Raw genomic sequence first — 18,375 nt, forward strand, 5'->3', positions numbered from 1 at the left:
TTAACAGAAAGGGCTACTTTTCCATGGTGCTGCAAGCACTGGTGGACCACAGGGGACGTTTTACCAACATCTACGTGGGATGGCCGGGCAAGGTTCATGACGCTCGTGTTTTCAGGAACTCTGGTCTGTTTAGACGGCTGCAGCAAGGTATTTACTTCCCGGACCACAAAATAACTGTTGGGGATGTGGAGATGCCTATAGTCATCCTCGGGGACCCAGCCTACCCGCTAATGCCCTGGCTCATGAAGCCCTATACAGGTGCCCTGGACACTGAAAAAGAACTCTTCAACTACCGGCTGAGCAGGTGCAGAATGGTGGTGGAGTGTGCTTTTGGACGTCTCAAGGGGAGATGGAGAAGCTTGCTGACTCGCTGTGATCTCAGCGAAACCAATATCCCCATTGTTATAGCAGCTTGCTGTGTGCTCCACAATCTCTGTGAGAGCAAGGGGGAGACCTTTATGGCGGGGTGGGAGGTTGAGGAAAATAGCCTGGCTGCTGATTACTCACAGCCAGACAGCCGGGCGATTAGAAGAGACCAGCGGGAAGCGCTGTGCATCCGGGAGGCTTTGAAAGCAAAGTTCCTGAGTGAGCAGGGTAACCTGTGACTTTAAAGTTTGTGTACAGAGAAGCCGAACCTGCCCCCGTTTCTTTACCCAGTTCATGTTGACTATCCTATCCAGTTACATACCCCCTTCACCCCACTTCCAACACACGTTTCAAAATAAAAATAGTTCTACTTTGTTAAAGCACACCGTTTTCTTTAATACTGTTTTCGCGGGAATTTTTTAAAACTGGGACGCAGACTGTGGTGCGGAGCGGGTGTAGTGTAGTCGCGCGAATGCAGCTTCTAAACTCAAGGACTGACAGGCTCCGCTGCGGTGGGATGGTTGTTTCAACGGAGCCTGTCACCCCTCCTGATAGGGACTGTGTGTATGGGGGGTCTATGTGACTTTGTGGCAGGGGGAGGACGGTTACAGATCCCCTGCTGTGTGGCTCTGTGATCCTGCCTAAGGACCGCCGCTTAAGATCTCTAACTGCCCTCCCCTGCCACAAAGTCACAGAGCAACCCACCCCCCACCACATAACATGAAAACAACCTCCCAGACTAACCAGGGTAAGTAGTCACTGCATCACTGCACTATGTATGTGCCCTGCTGCTGTGCCTGCCCCTGACTATGTACCCTGCCAAAGGTGACTGTCCTGTCCAATTACCAACCCCCTTTCCCCCCCTCCTCCAAAAGAACATGATCGAAACAGTAGTTAACAGAAACATATTTTTTATTATCAACTACACATGGAACTGGGAAGTGAAACTTGGACGGGGGCTTGTGTCAGGCGGGAAGGAAAGAACTTGTCAAACTTTGGGGAATGAGAGCCTTCTGCTGCTCGAGCTCTCTGCAGGGGTGGAGTGAGAGTTAGCAGGGATTCTGCCGCCTCTCCTTCTGTGCACTTTGGGTGAGGGGAGTATGGGACTTGGTGGCGGGGGAGGGCGGTTAGAGATGGACTGCAGCGGGGCTCTGTCCTCCTGCCTCCGTTCCTGCAGAACATCCACAAGGCGCCGGAGCGTGTCCGTTTGCTCCCTCAGTAGTCCAAGCAGGGTTTGAGTCGCCTGCTGGTCTTCCTGACGCCACCTCTCCTCCCGATCCATGTTGGCTTGGTGCATTCGGGTCAAGTTCTCCCGCCACTGGGTCTGCTGTGCTGCCTGGGCTCTGGAGCAGGCTATAAGCTCTGAGAACATGTCCTCCCGTGTCCTCTTCTTCTTATGCCTAATCCTCCCTAGCCTCTGGGAGTGTGATGACAGGCTAGGTTGTGAGACAGTCGCAGATGGGGCTGTGGGAATGGGAAAAAGGGAGTGAATTCCTCAGAAAGATAAATGTAGTTGTGAACAAAGAACATAGTCTTTCTCTGTGAACAGGACCATGCACAGCACCTATCACATGCGCACTCAGCACAAGGTCGAATTCTCGGCCTTCGCATTCAGTGTCTGGGGTTTTGCGGACCACATTTGAGAACCGTGTCAGGACAACGGAATTGCTCTTGCACGCAGACATGGTAAGCCGTAGATTCGTGGCAGCTTAAAACTTTAATATTAGCAATGGCCTCATTTCACATTGAAATCAATGTCGGTCCCTGCTGCCAGCAATCCGGCAAGCAGGAAGTCTGCTCCTGTGCCACACCCTCGCGGCTGTCCCTGGGAACGATCCCTTTCGGCTGCCCCTCTCCCGCCTCCACCGCGTGGCTGCAAACCAGCGGTTACAGTTCTGTAAAGGAACGGTAAAGCAGTCCCAACACTAACATTCCCCTACCTCATTCAAAGCAGGTCATCATGAGCGACATCACCCTCATGAGGATCTCTGAGAGCGACAGACAGAGAATGCTCTGGGAAAGCCTCCAAAGACCAGGGCCGTATGCCGCCATGCTGTGCCAAGCAATGATTCCGGAGTACTTGCTAGTCTCGTGGCACGGCAACGTGTCCTACTACGGAGGACCCAATAAGGCCGCTCTCCCCAAGAACCTAATGCAGCGGATTTCAAATTACCTGCAGGAGAGCTTCCTTGAGATGTCCCAGGAGGATTTCTGCTCCATCCCCGGACATATAGACCGCATCTTACTGTAGCTGCAGTAGCAGGGACTAAACAGTAGAGCGGCTTGGGCAGGACAATCATGCAAAACCGGACATTGCTAGATTTTTTTTCAATAGTTGCACTGCCCATGACTGAACCGTAAAGTTAATCAAACTAATCATGAGAAACCCATTTTTTAAATTGTTAATATTCATGTTCTGTTACAAATAAATGTTTAGATGTTTACAACACTTACTGGATGATCCTTCACCAGATTCTGTGTCCGGGGTAACGGCTGGGGAGGGTTGGTAGGGGATCTCTGTAAGGGTGATGAAGAGATCCTGGCTGTCGGGGAAATCAGCGTTGTGAGCGCTGTCGACTGCCTCGTCCTCCTCATCTCCTTCCTCATCTTCCCCGTCCGCTAACATGTCCGAGGATCCGGCCGTGGACACTATCCCATCCTCAGAGTCCACAGTCAGTGGTGGGGTAGTGGTGGCGGCCGCACCGAGGATGGAATGCAGTGCCTCGTAGAAACGGGATGTCTGGGGATGGGATCCGGAGCGTCCGTTTGCCTCTTTGGTCTTCTGGTAGCCTTGCCTCAGCTCCTTGATTTTCACGCGGCACTGCGTTACATCCCGGCTGTATCCTCTCTCTGCCATGTCTTTAGAGATCTTCTCATAGATCTTTGCATTCCATCTTTTGGATCGCAGCTCGGAAAGCACGGACTCATCGCCCCACACAGCGATGAGATCCAAGACTTCCCGATCAGTCCAGGCTGGGGCCCTCTTTCTATTCTGAGATTGCACTGCCATCAGTGCTGGAGAGCTCTGCATCGTTGCCAGTGCTGCTGAGCTCGCCACGATGTCCAGACAGGAAATGAGATTCAAACTGGCCAGACAGGAAAAAGAATTCAAATTCAAATTTTCCCGGGGCTTTTCCTGTGTGGCAGTTCAGAACATCCGAGCTCTTACTGCTGTCCAGAGCGTCAACAGAGTGGTGCACTGTGGGATAGCTCCTGGAGCTATTAGCGTCGATTTCCATCCACACCTAGCCTAATTCGACATGGCCATGTCGAATTTAGCGCTACTCCCCTCGTCGGGGAGGAGTACAGAAGTCGAATTAAAGAGACCTCTATGTCGAACTAAATACCTTCGCGGTGTGGACGGGTGCAGGGTTAATTCGATGTAACGGCGCTAACTTCGACATAAACGCCTAGTGTAGACCAGGCCTTACAAAGGCAGCTGACTAAACAGCTATGGCTCTTAATAAGCATCTTAACTGTTAATTAGCCAGTTATTGGGGTAACCGGTTTTATGAATGAATAGTGTTTCATTCATAAAACTTTACTTATGAAGTTACATTAATAAAGTGAACAATTAAAAACAATTTCATTTATCAGTTCTACAGTATGGCAAGTAGAGGAAAGCAAACTAATGTTGATGTTCGTAGTGCCTGGGGGTCAAAGGCTAGTCCTACATGGATGCATTCTTTGATGCAGGGCTGGCAACTGTCCCTTTATGTTCCCAGGGTACTCACCCTAGCAGCTGATATGTCAGGAATGGTTGGATCTCCACCCCACTGGCTTGGCATCAAGCCCCTTTTCTGCCAAAGCATGACAGTGTGGTCCTTGCTGAGGCCTCAGCAACAGGTGAAAGTATAGACATGACAGAAGGAAGTTCTGGCAGTGAATGAGCTGCTGAATGCAGAACCCTGAGAGAGAGACACAATTTCAAAAGATAGGAGTTTGTTGTAGCCTATCAATAGGGCCCTGGCTGTGAAAAACGTGTTGTGGACTGTGAAATCTGGCTAGTGTAGGGGAGGGACATGGTTAGGAGCTCTCCAGCCAGGGGCTCCCACCATGCGCTGGGGTCTAGCAGCTAGTCCTGGCCTGAAATGGGGAGGGATGGGACTTCCTCTTCCCCTGTGGGAACTGCTCCCAGAGCCAGGTCAGACCCACCTCCAGGAAACTCCCCTGGCTGCAGGAAGCTCTGCTCTGGCTGGGCGCAAAGCTCTGAAGGGCAGCACAGAAGTGAGGGTGGCTGTCGGCCCCTGACCCAGGCGAGAGCCTGGGGCTCCAGCTGTCAGCTCCTGTCCCAGGTGGGAGGCTGCTGGGAAAACCAGGACATGTGGTAACCCACTCCCTATACCCTGCAATCCTCACTTCTGTGCTGCTGCTGACAGTGGCACTGGTTTTAGAACTGGGCATCCAGCTAGCAGTAACTGCTCTCTGGCTGCCCAGCTCTGAAGGCAGTGCCCCTACCATCAGCAGCATAGAAATAAGGGTGGCAATCCCATGAGCCCCTTACAATAGCCTTGCATCAGGAACCCCACGGTTGCAACACATTGAAATTTCAGATATAAACATCTGAAACCGTGAAATTGATCATTTAAAAAAATCCTCTGACATTGAAATTGACCAAAATGGACAATGAATTTGGTAGGGCCAATGGTCTACAGAAGACTTGTTATCATAGGCAATCCCTCGATTTGAGGATGATCTCTACGATGGATTTACATATGGGTCCTGAGGTGACTCAGGAGGCCGATCCTGGAACCACAGATCTGTCTGCTGTAGGTACAGGCATTTCCTGGTGGGCCAGCTGCCTGCTGGGAACATTCTCTGTCTTCAGCTTCAAGGGCAAGGCACTTCTCGAAGTGGGCCCCTGCCTGATGGAGGATGTGGCGCCAAGTAGCTTGCTCCTCTCAGCTTGTGATGTCCACATCAGTTTTCTTGAGATACACTTTCCGTGTGTCTTCCTATAGGTAGAGGGTTGGGAGAGTGGGATTCTGCAGCAATTTTGTGCTCCATGGTTATTTCTTCTACAGAAGCAAAAATGTCTTTGGTGTAGTTTCTCTATAGCAGCTATCCCTTAGACTAAATATTTTGGGGTGGGAACTTTTAATACCTGTACAGACTGAAAAAATATACTGGGATGTACATTTATCGCAGTGGTTCTATTTACCATTGTGGGCCACATCCAATACTACCTTTGTGGCCCTGAGGATATCACATGGGTCGCAAATGTGTGCTGATTGGGTTGCGGGTTGAGACCAACTAGTCTAAACAATCCTTGCATTACCTACGTCAAGCACAGATAGTCAGAGCTTCTTTCCCAAAGGAACCTGTCCTAAGCAGTTACACCTGATCGGTATGCAGGCCTAAAGCAAAATGTTTTCAAAGCACATTTAATCCAGTGGTAATAAATAGAGCTCTGTGCGGATACAAAATGTTTATCTTTATCTGAGCCGCGATCCCCAAACATGGTCTGCGGATATCTGCAGATTTGCAGGGCTCTAGTAGTAAGAAGTCTCCTTATCTGACATTTTTGAGGAATTTTATATATGGTAGAGGTCAGAAGTCTAATTGCTATGAGGAGGATGCTTGGACTATTCCTGGGGGAATTCTTCGCCACTGTGTGGGCACAGAATTCATATCCCCCGCAGATTTCTTTGCTTCCCTGCAGAAGAATGACTTCTGATGGGGAAGCAAAGGGAAGCTGCCAGAGCAGTCACGCAGTCCTCCCCAGCAATATGGGTGAATTGTTTTGGGTGCCCAGAGCAGCTGATAAAGAGGTAAATCACTGCAGCGGAATGAGGGAGGGAGCTCGGGGTGTCCCAGCTGGTGGTTCCTAACTTGGCTCAGCTGCTAGTCCTGGCTGGGCTGGGGGTGGGGGATGATGGGACTTCCTTGTCCCCGCTAGGAGGATCTGGGTCAGACCTGCCCCCAGAAACCTTCCTTCCCCCTCCCTCACTGCACATACCCTTCCCCCTGCTTCCTGTCCCCATTGCTCCTCAGACGCAGGAAGAGAGTTCACTGTACAGGGAACTGTTCCCCATCGGCCAAGCCCCTATGAATCTAGACCCCCCACTGAGCATCACCCCTCTGCACCTGAACTCCCCACAGAGCCCCTCCCCCCTGAATCCAGACCCACACCTGCACCTACCAGACCGCCACCTAGGGTGACCAGATATCCCAATTTTATAGGGACAGTCCCAATTTTTGGGTCTTTTTCTTATATAGGCTCCTATTATCCCCCACCTGATTTTTCACACTTGCTGTCTGGTCACCCTACCTCCACCACACTGAGCCCCCTTCAGAGTCCAATTCCCCCTGCACCTGGCACCCCCCCAACGATACCCTGTGTATCCAGATCCATCCTGCACCTGACCCATACTTTGGTGATAGCACCCAGATTGCTGCACAGGGCTGGGCAGGCATGCAAGACGCTGTTGCTCTTGCTTGCTATCTTGCCATGCCTGGTGTGGAGGGCAGGGCCCCAGGGTGTTTTTGGGGCAGCCTCAGCCCTTGGACTGTGTCAGGGGTGGATGCAGCCTCACTGCCAAGTCTGTGTCTCGGAAGAGGGTGGGGGGGTTGATGGACCCTGCGCTGAGTACCTCTTCCTTGGTACAAGCGCTCTGGCACCGTCAGCACGAGCTCTGGTGCCGAATAAGGACAAAGACTCATGGCACCATCCTGGCTCCACTCGTGATTCATATGCCACATGTAGGCACCATCCTCAATCGCCTGTGCCGCAGAATAAGAGGCTGGAAAGGGGTTGTTCTCCCCCTGCTAGGCCTAAGGAGCCAGCCGTTGTGAGACCCGAGTTGGGTCACACTACTTCGATCCACCACTGGTGGCGGTCATGTTGACTCCTGGCCACGTGGAAGGGCGGTTGAGTTTAGACCCTCCTCGTTTGCCGAGGCCGAGCCGGGAGCTGCATGTCCCTTTGACTCCGGAGGCATTCGAGGAAGCCCAAGAACTACTCCCCCTCTCAGCACTGTTCTCCCATCCTAGACAGGGCAGGTCGCCAGTACTGGTTGCTCCCCGTGCACCTTCAAGGGGAAAGCCTGTCATGATGCCCCGCTGATCTCCAACCCTGGTGCGCCACTCTCCAGCAACGGAATAGACCGAGCAACCACGCCGGTACCAGAGCCCTCGGTGCGAACAGTCGGTGCCTAGAAATACCGCTCCTCCATGGTCCTTTTTCAGACACCTCGGAGTTGGAATCGGACTCCTATCGGTCCTGTAGGAGTAGGAGTAGGAGCAGACGGTCCGCGTCAACCTGGACCGGCATCTTTACCCGGCACTATAGCCAGTGCAATGGCAGCCCCCAGCACAATGACCCTTTTGGACTCCCTGGGCTTTTCATCAAAGCCAAGGTCTGAGCCAAGGGCAATGTCGGTGGCCTCAGCCACGTTCGTACCCCCTCCAACACTGTCTGCATCGTCAGGATCAGGGGTAGCCCCATTGCCACACGGCACCTCCATCCCGATGCCTCCGGCACCAGCGCAGCCTGCACTGGCCCCAGTTGTTTTGGCTCCGGCATCTCCAACACCGATCTCCGGCACTGACGGCAGCTCCAGCTGCCTCAGCACCGATGACGCTTGCGGCACCAGCTTCGGTGTATGCAGTTCCGACACCAAGGGGCGCAACACCATCTGCGTCAGTACCGGCTCAAGAAATCCAGGTGTCGCCGGACCCCTTGGGTGCGGAAGGAAGGAAGCAGCCACCGCTTATGGGAGTCTCTTCCTTGTCCTCACCGGGTGAGGTGCTGTTGGGCATTGCTACGGCCTCTGCCCTGGAGGACAGCAGGGTGCTATAGCAATTGCTGCGACGGGCATTCAGGCGGAGGAGGTAGTGGAAGATGTAGATCCAATGGTAGACATCCTTGCCCCCTCCGGACTTGCACGTATTGCGCAGCCTCTTATAAAGACCGTCTCTAACATCACAAAAACTTTGTGTCAGACCCCAGCCTCATTGACCCCTACGGCTAACCGCAACTCACCCCCCCCCCACCTGATTATCTCATGGTACATACTGCTAGCCAACGTGAACGCAAGGGCTTCCAGGGACCCTCCCCGAAGAATTGGGACGCAAAACAACTCAACCTTTATGGGAAAAAGGTCTATTCCACTGGCGGATTGCAGCTCCACATCTCTAATCAGCAGGCCATTGTCAGCAAGTACTGCTACAACACACGTGGGGCAATGGCAAAGTTTGCAGAGCTGATGCCGCAGGACTCCCACACCAAGTTTTCGGCTCTGGTGGAGGAGGGGAAGCTCGTTTTGTGAGCTTTGCTTCAAGCCGCACTGGACTGAGCAAATGCGGCTAACCGTGTGATGGCTATGGGCATAGCCATGAGACGGGGTTCCAGGTCTCGGGCCTGCCATTTTCAGGATCTCCCATTCGAGGGTTTGATTCTCTTTTCTGAGAAAACGGACAAAAGGCTGCATAGCCTAAAAGACTTGAGAGCCACTCTCAAATCATTGGGCCTCCATACTCCCGCTATGCAGCGGAAGCATTTTAGACTGCAACCTTCTCTGTGCTTGTACCAGCAGAACCGTCAGGATAGTTCCTGGAGGAGGAACAAGAGTGGCAGGAAAAGGCCGCACCCATCCTCAGGCGAAAGCTCTGGCCAACCCAAACCACCTTCCGGCCCCAAATCAGCCTTTTGAAGGTACGGTTGAAGACGGCGCACCAGAACAAAAACTGGATCTACCCCGCCTTATCTTTTCCTTCAGACTGTCCCCTTCCTACTGTGCATGGTCCCATATCGCTTCGGACCACTGGGTGCTCCGCATGGTAGAGAGGGGATACTCCATCCAATTCTGTGCCCTCCCGCCCTTCCACCCCACTTCCCCATCCCTCTTCAGGGACCCCTCTCATGAGCAACTTCTTATAAAGGAGGTGCACTCATTCCTTTCACTAGGAGCAATGGAAGAGGTTCCTCAGGAACAGAAGGGCAGGGGTTTCTATTCTCTGTATTTCCTAATACCGAAAGTCAAGGGCGGGCTTAGGCCGCTAGACCTGTGAGAACTCAACAAATTGGTGAAGAAGCTCAATTTCCGCATGGTCTCTTTGGCCTCTATCATCCCTTCATTGAATCCAGGAGACTGGTGTGCCACCCTCGACTTGAAGGATGTGTACTTTCACATAACAATAATTCAGTCCCACAGAAAATACCTCAGGCTCGTGGTGAACAACACCCACTGCTAGTTCACAGCGCTCCCGTTCGGTGTGTCAGTGGCACCTTGAGTATTCTCCAAGTACATGGCAGTCGTGACCATGTTCCTCCACAGGTGACAGTTACAAGTGTTCCTGTACCTTGACAACTGGCTGATCAAGGGCCGATCCAGGACACAAGTAGAGACGCAGGTTGCCTTCATAAGAGCTGCTTCTGACGAACTGGGCCTGCTACTGAATGAGGGGAAATCACCGCTGTCCCCAGTTCAGAGAATAGAATTTGTAGGGTCGGTACTGGACTCGACACATGCCAGAGCATTCCTTCCAGAAGCAAGTTTTCGAGCCCTGGGCGACATTATTCAGGGTCTCAGACAGTTCCCCACCACCACAGCAGGGAACTGCTTGAAACTTCTAGAACACATGGCAGCTTGTACCTACGTAGTACAGCATGCCAGACTCTGACTTTGACCTCTTCAGTCATGTCTGGTATCCGTGTATCGGCCAGCCCAGGATAGTTTGGACAGGATTGTAACCCTGCCTCACTGGGTTCTCAACTCCCTTCTGTGGTGGATTGACCCACAGGTAGTATGTGCAGGGGTCCCTTTCACCAGCCCTCAGCCATCCCTCTTGCTAGTGACGGATGAGTCAAAGTTGGGCTGGGGGGCACATTTGGGAGATCAGAACACAAGGCCTCCGGTCTCAGGTGGATCTCGCTCTCCACATCAATGTCAGAGAGCTGAGAGCGGTATGCCTTGCATGCCAGACTTTCCGAGCACACACAGCAGGGAGATGTGTATCAGTCACAACAGACAACACCACGGTGATATTTTATATCAACAAACAGGGGTTGCATACTTGTCTCCCCAGTGCCAGGAAGCCATCATGCTGTGGGACTTCTGTGTAGAATACACCGGCAAGCACCGTATCTCTCTGGAGTACAGAACGAGTTGGCGGACCATCTGAGCAGGTCACGCCCGGACATCATGAACTCAATCTTCCATCAGTCGGGTTTTCCCCAGATAGACCTGTTCGCCACGCGATGCAACAGGAAGTGTCAGCAGTTCTGCTCCTTCCTGATTCACAGCCTGGGCTCCATCGTGGATGCATTCCTCCTCCCATGGGGAGGCCGTCTCCTATACGCGTTCCCGCCCATCCCTCTCATTCACAAGGTGCTCCTCAAGATACGGAGGGAAGAAGCTTCAGTGATTCTGATAGCGCCAGCCTGGTCCTGCCAACACTGGTACACATCGCTCCTGCAAAAGCTTATGTTGTATTTAATGTCTTAATACAATTAAAAACTAATTATTCTTCTGTATCACATGGTTAGAAAACATTGTTCTATTTGTAATAGTGGAATTGCCATACAGGTTATCAAGAGGGAGTAAACAGATTATTTTATGTAATATCTCCATCAACCACAATGGGTGTTTAACAATAGAGTGCACCCTTTCTCTCTCTCCCTCTCTCTCTCTCTCTTTCCCCCCGAGGTAGTTTTTTGCATTACTGAAATTTAAAACTTGTATAAAAGACATGGGACTAATTTATTGGATTATATCAAATAGAATATAGTTAAATTTAAGTAAATCTTTCTGAATGATAATTCCATTTATCTTTGTATATGATGTTGTGATCTGGAATTAATATAGAGGGGTTTTATCATATTATTAAGTACTTGTTTATATGTTTGTATTACAGTAGTGCCTATCAGTGTTATTCATAGACAAAGACCTCATTTTGTTAGGCAGTTTACACACACAGAACAAAAAGATGGTTTCTGTCCCAAAGAGCTTGCAATCTAAGTATAGGACCAGAGACAATAGATGGATGCAGACAGATGGGGGAGTACAAGGCAGCAAGGAAACTGTATTGGTCAGTATGGTTAGCAGTGGTCTCTGCATACCAATGGCCTATCCGTTGTCAGTGTTTTTTATAGGCATCATGGAAAGGGTGAGTTTTAAGGAAGGATTTGAAGGAGTATAATGGAGAAAACATGAAGATTGTTGCTTGAAAAATTACCAAGTGGGAATGGAGGCTGGCCTTATGGGCTGATCAGAGGTGGGGATTGACTTCTTGATACTGAGTGAGAAATGATGGGTTGAAAGTGAAGACAAGTAGCTTATCTTCAATGTGATAGAAAAAGGGGAGTCGCTGATGGCATACAAAGAGAAGGAGGGGTGACCTAGCCAAAGTGATAGGTTAAGAAAATAGTCTTTGCAGAAGCCTTCTAAATGGATAGAAGGGACGAGATTGTTTGTCCAGGGCGAAAAAAAGAATGTCGTAGTCAGTGACTACAAGGTGAGGAGACTGGACAAGAGTTTTAACTATGTGAATGGATAGGAAAGTCCATATCTTAGAGAGGTTATGCAGAAAGACTCTACAAGATTTAGACATAGCCTGAATATGAAGATCCATAGAGAAGTCCAGGTCAAAGGCCATGCCCAGGTTATGGTCTGACGGACAGACAGGATGGCAGTGCTGTCCACAGTGATGGAGAAAGGAGGTGGCAGGTATGGGGTTTGTGGAGGGAAGATTAAGAACTCTATTTTAGCCAAGTTGAGCTTGAAGTGACAGCAAGCTATCCATGAGGATGGCAGAGAGACAGGTTGAAACTTCAGTGTGGACAGGAGGAGACAGGTCTGAAATAGAGATAGATCTGAGAGTCTTCAGCATATATATATTAGCTGAATTGTTGTTTATTGATGAGATTATCCAAAGATAAAGTGTAGAGGGAGAAAAGAAGGGGGACCCAGGATAGAGTCTAAGGACTCTCCACAGAAAGTTGGAGGAAGGGGATAAGGAGGATTCAACTTGTCCTTCTATCCTAGGGTCTTAAAACAAGGTAGTTAAAACCTATTGGCTAATACATTTTTAAAATACACATTTTATCCTACTGTGTAGACAGGCCTTGAAGAAAGGCATGGGAGGAGAGTAAATAGGAGCTTGTCAGATATAGCAGGGCCAGGGCTTGTATCTGTCAGGGAAAGCGGGTCAAAATACTCCCTACCTCTTTACCAAAAAACCCCAAAACTTTGCCCCATGTTGTGTTAGTCTCGACCCATATTTTTACCTCTTTAAAAATGGTGGGGTCAGGAAAAAGTGAAGACAACCACCCTTTGTAATTTGTCCAAGATATCACAACAGATTTGTGGCAGAGGCAGGACCAGAAACACTCTTGTACTTTAACCCACTAGATCTTGCTGCTACTTTTGTGTTATCTACATAAATAAAATTTCCTTCCGGCTTCTAGGAAGGACAAGTGATTTGTGATGCTATGCCAGAGTGACTGTTGTCAGTATGTGAGGATAATACTGGGAGGCTTGGTAGACAAACGGATTTTTTTTTTAATTTGTTTTATCTGCTTCACTTAAAGCTGGGTTCCACAGTTCCAGGAAAAAGAAACAGCAATATTTTCATATCAACTTTTTAAGCAGTGGCACATTTAATAACTGAGGAGCCACTTCATTATCATTCAAAATGGCATAGTCGGAAAAGAATTATCTATAGTTAAATACAAAAATGTATTTCTAATTGTCAGCTCTATAAACTCAGTCTGGGCTTTGAAAGTCAAGCGGGGTTCTTTCCTTCTTATGCATTACCAGTACTAAAGGTCTTGTAGTCTAAATTAGATCCTCAGGATCTATGGTTCTGTCTTTCTATCTTCTGTGTTATATTTATATGCCCTTTATTACTGTGGTATCTGAGTGCTTCACACTCTAATATGTTTATCCTCACAATACCACTGTGAAGTGGGGAAAAACTGTTATCCCCATTTTACAGATAGCGAATTAAGGCACAGAGTAACTGTAACTTGCCCAATTGTCACACTGGACATCCGTGGCAGAGTGGCAATGAACCTGTGTCTTAGACTAACGTAGTAGCCACTGGACCATCCTTCCTCAAAGTTTATACCTTTTGCAACATCTTTGCCTCCAAACTGTGCCTTTACTTAAAACTGTACAACCCCATTGCATTCAGTAGGATTGCACAGGCATAATTAATTGGAATTTAGTAAACAATTTTGTTGACAATGCACAAGAGTGAATGGTGTCTAGCTCAGTTTCTGCTAGTTGTGCTAACAGGAATAAAAAGCAATGCACATTTATTTTTGTCACTTATGTAAACAGAGATGACTCTGAATACACACAAGTTACAGATCTGTTGAGTAAATAATCTTGGGCACAAAACTCGGACCCTCACCCCCTCTCTGGCCCATTTACACTAAGTAAAAGGGCCAGAGTGGCATAAAGGAACACTAAAAGCCTTGTATCTGGCTGGGGAAGGATTCTGCTATAGGTGTTGCAGAAGTCAAAGATAAGATTGCCTTTTTGGGCCCTCTTCATTAACTCTTGCCTAGGGGGTGGGGCAGAGCTGGAGCCATAGCACTTCAACCTATAGGGCAACCCCCGGCAACTGGCATGACTTAAAGTAGTGCTGCCTAAATTACACTGGAGCAGGATTGGGAGAGTGAAAAAGTGGCTTAGACCTACCATAGCCACACCTCTCTTCTGCCTGAGCTACACATTTTTTGCTGAGCCTAAGGTTTATTCTGTGCTTTTGGCCATATTTGTGAGAACTTTTAAAGAGTTGACTTAACAGTATCAAATTCAAAATATCTGTAAAAGTCATACGTCTATTCTGCAGCGTGTCCTAACCAGGAAGTTATGTTAATGCTAATAATTAGGCAGTAAAATAACTGTGGATGGTATTGCATCCTTTTAGAAAGCATTATTTAGCAATTATGAATGAAAGTAGAAAGTGGATTAAGTCTTTTTTTCCCTTTTCTTTAACTCTTAGATGGTAGTAAAAACCTTTATGGACATGGACCAGGACTCAGAAGATGAGAAACAGCAGTATCTCCCTTTAGCCTTGCATCTTGCATCTGAATTCTTCCTCAGGAATCCCAACAAAGATGTGCGTCTCCTTGTAGCATGTTGCTTGGCTGATATATTCCGAATCTATGCTCCAGAAGCGCCATATACATCCCATGATAAACTTAAGGTAAAATATTCTTTTAAAAGAAGCCTTTTTCCCCATCTAATTCTCTTGCAGTTGAACATACAATCAAAGGATCCATCAAAGACTTTATTATATTACCAAGTTTTTGAATATACTGACACTTAGATTTATTAGAGACATTAATTTAGTACATTCAATGAAATTAATTTGAATGAACTCATAGCTGTCAGAGGATTATTATGTATGTTTTTACATTTTATTTTATCCTTTTTGTTTTACAGGACATATTCTTGTTTATTACAAGACAGTTAAAAGGTTTGGAGGATACTAAGAGCCCCCAATTTAACCGATACTTTTACTTATTAGAGGTAATATAATTATTGGAACTTTTAATAGACCATGTCTGCCCCATAACCCTATGAAGTGTAATCAGACTTTCCCTGTTTGTGACAGCCTGTTTAGGAATTCTTTGACATGCTGTAGAAATTATGATATCATGAATCAGGTAAAAGTTTAATTATTGCTTCTCCTGTGTTATGGCTCAGTTTGACTTATTAACTATGTGCTGAGCACAGTGTTGCCCATAGTTTGAGAAGCAGGATAATATTATTTGTTTTAAATTTTGACTTTTAGTCATGATTAGCCATGTCCATAGGATTTTACATAAAAAATTACCAGAGGTCTGATTCTTTCAGATGTGTTATTTGCGAGACTTCATTCGCACAACAGGTTTTCCCATGTTAGGAAATTATTTCAAACACAGGTTGAACTGCAAATATGATTATGCTGGTCATTGGGAAATTAATATAAATTTTGGCTAAGCTGATTTAAAAATCTATTTGCAAGACAAAAATGACTATGCTACCATGACTGTGTGTAGAAACCATCTTGTAAAGTTTAAATTAAAAATTGCTTCATGCCATGAGAGAGAAGATAGCATAGATGGATAGCCTACAAGCATGGCTATACTAGTTGAATTTACAAGTTGTATCAATCTGCTTTTGCGCATATGAAATCGGGTTTTCATCATGATTTATTATTTTTATTTGTATTATAGGGCCCCATTGTGCTAAGCTCTAATACAAACACAGAGACAGTCCCTGTCCCAAAGAGCTTGCAGTCTAAGTTGTATAGTGTGACTTTTCTTTTATATTTTAGTTAGCAAAATTTAGACTTGCATGTCTTAGTTAAAGGTTGTAATTCTATTATTGTGACTGTTTTATTATTTTGTTTGTTTTTTATAGAATTTAGCTTGGGTTAAATCTTACAACATCTGCTTTGAGTTGGAAGATTGCAATGAAATTTTTATTCAGCTTTTTAGGACTCTTTTTTCAGTCATCAAGTAAGTTGAATTATTTTAATATATATTATCAAAATATCCTTGGTTTTTGAACCTTTGTCTCTGTAGACTGAGTTCTTCATTCAGTTTGCAAATACTCATAGATTATAATAGAACTAGTTTTCAAAAAGGACATTTTGTGGACAGCAAATAGCAAAACAGTATCTATAATATTTCATTATACATGTGCTCTGTCTAAAAAGCCTAAATTACTTGGTGACACTAGAAAAATATTATCCTGCTCAGATTCAATTATCTTTATTTTGTACGTGTTCTGAGATTTATATGACTGAGGCAGACCAATGGAAGTAATATAGTCAGAGTTCATAAATGTGGAAAATATGGGTCAGTGAAAGGTGAACAATCTTAGTTGTTCATCCATTTATTCTTTAAAATACTGCTAGGACATGAATTTTCTTGGCCCCTTGGGTGTCTGGAAGTTTAATTTTAATCACCTTTTTTATCTTTTTAGCAATAGCCACAACCAGAAGGTACAAATGCACATGCTGGATTTGATGAGTTCTATCATCATGGAGGGTGATGGAGTAACTCAAGAGCTTCTGGACTCCATTCTCATTAACCTCATTCCTGCACACAAGGTCTGCAAAGTAAAATACAGTGACAACATATAAACATGTGTTTCAGCACAACAATGGTATTTGTTTTGTTTCCTTTGTCTTGTTACATTTCCCTGTCTTCGGACATTCTGTACCATTCGTCACAGCCGTCTTTTTTCCAGTCTTGCAGCAAAGGATTGAAAACTCTCTTTTGGGAACTCATTAATGTCATTCCTAACTATATGTAAAGTTTTCACCACTGACTGATTTAGTCTACATGCTACCCCAAGAGTTGTGCACTGGAAGACCAAGATTAAGACAAATCTCTTGTAGGCTAGTTTAGTATGCTGCTGAACTATCATTTTTAAAACTTACGTTTTAATATTTTATTTTTATTGAAAAGATGTGGCATATTTTGATTGTCATGCAAGTGAATGATGGTAGCAGGGCTTACCCTATCAGGCATCAGGACCTGCTGTTTGCCGTAGTTTACGTTGTCAGTCAAACTCTCCTCAGCGGATGATTTTCCATTAACTCTTCCCTTCTGGATATTGGTTTTTTAACAGAACATTTAACTCATAGCAGGACTTCCAACCTTCTTCCATAGTTTCAGTAGTTCTTTCCAGCCTTGTCTCTGAGCTCAGTAGTCTTTCAGTTCTTCAGTGTCCATGTAGTCCTCCCTCTGACGCTTCAGAATCTTTTATATAAGCCCTTCCCAGCTGAGGGTTCTTCCCCTTTTAGCCTACCTGCCTACAGGTGTCTTAGGTGAGGCTTCTCCCCCTAGCAGGCTCCTATTGTCTTTCAGGTCTTAGTCCTCAGGCCCTCTGCTTGGGAGCTCTGCAGAGTTATCACAAACCTGTCTTCTCTCCAGCAGGCTCTCTGAACTCTTACTAATACCTAATCTCCAGGTTGAATTTGTAATCTAGTCACATGATCGCCACTTGAATTCTTAGGTCCATCAACTGGAAGGTAACTAAATGAGGTTCAGGTGAGCATAAGGCCAGCCTTGGAACAGGCACACTGGGATTCACATGTATTCTGGGGCCAATGCCCCTATTACATTGACCAATACAATTACCTTGAAGAAATGCCTGTGCTTTTGCATTCCTTTCCATAGATTTTTATCTGTAAATTTCAGCCTTTAGCTGCAGCTAATGAACTGTATCATTGCTGGGCATCCATTGCCAGTTATTGATTAGTTAAATTAAAATTATCAAAAATTATGGAGGCACTAGCTGTGGCTCTGTAATTAAAGTTGAGTTGAGATTTCATATAAAGAAGAGATCCATTCTTTCTGCTATGCATAAGGAATACAGTGCATTCTCCCCAAAATGTACAACACTTAGTCTCTATCCGCCAGACAATTTTTTTAGAGAATTTATAAATAAATCTGTTAATTCATTATTGAGTTAAAATTGCCATATTTAATTATTTTAGGAACTCTGACTTTCAGTATCAGACCTATTATTTTTTCCCAAATGATCTCAGTAAAGAATAAGAGGCTCTTCAAACTTCCCATATAGTTAAAACTCCCTGAAATCTTAAAAAAGCAACAAAGAGTCCTGTGGCACCTTATAGACTAACCAGACGTATTGGAGCATGCGTCTGACGAAGTGGGTATTCACCCATGAAAGTTTATGCTCTAATACGTCTGTTAGTCTGTAAGGTGCCACAGGACTCTTCGTTGCTTTTTACAGATCCAGACTAACACGGCTACCCCTCTGATACCTGAAATCTTATGCATAGACCACATTTAAAGATTTTTTTAAGATTAGTAATTTTTTGCTGCTGTTCTTCATAATTGCCTGTGTGTTCTTCAGCAACAAATTGAAGAAAAATTCTCTTCAGAGAAATCCAGAAAAAACTGCCTTATTCTAAAATGGCTGCCATCTGTTCTCAATGGGACTGTGGCTCTAGAGTAAACTTGCCAAAGATAGCCCCTGCCCTTCATCTGTTCTTCATAGTGCTCCTTTACACCTCATGACTGCACAAGGG

The 18,375-nt window shown here is 46.3% G+C and overlaps 1 protein-coding gene across 3 annotated transcripts in view; it reads left to right on the plus strand.

Annotated features, from left to right (window-relative positions):
* The window catches only part of PDS5A (PDS5 cohesin associated factor A), a 174,483-nt gene that overhangs the window by 62,159 nt on the left and 93,949 nt on the right, over positions 1-18,375 (plus strand). For all 3 annotated transcript variants that reach the window (XM_034771311.1, XM_034771313.1, XM_034771312.1), the window contains exons 3-6: positions 14,323-14,526; positions 14,766-14,852; positions 15,729-15,826; positions 16,296-16,422. In XM_034771311.1, coding sequence (XP_034627202.1) covers positions 14,323-14,526; positions 14,766-14,852; positions 15,729-15,826; positions 16,296-16,422 — 516 coding nt within the window. The remainder of the gene's footprint in view (positions 1-14,322; positions 14,527-14,765; positions 14,853-15,728; positions 15,827-16,295; positions 16,423-18,375) is intronic.

The sequence above is a fragment of the Trachemys scripta genome, chromosome 5 (assembly GCF_013100865.1).
Source record: "Trachemys scripta elegans isolate TJP31775 chromosome 5, CAS_Tse_1.0, whole genome shotgun sequence".
Classification (NCBI taxonomy): Eukaryota; Metazoa; Chordata; order Testudines; family Emydidae; genus Trachemys; species Trachemys scripta.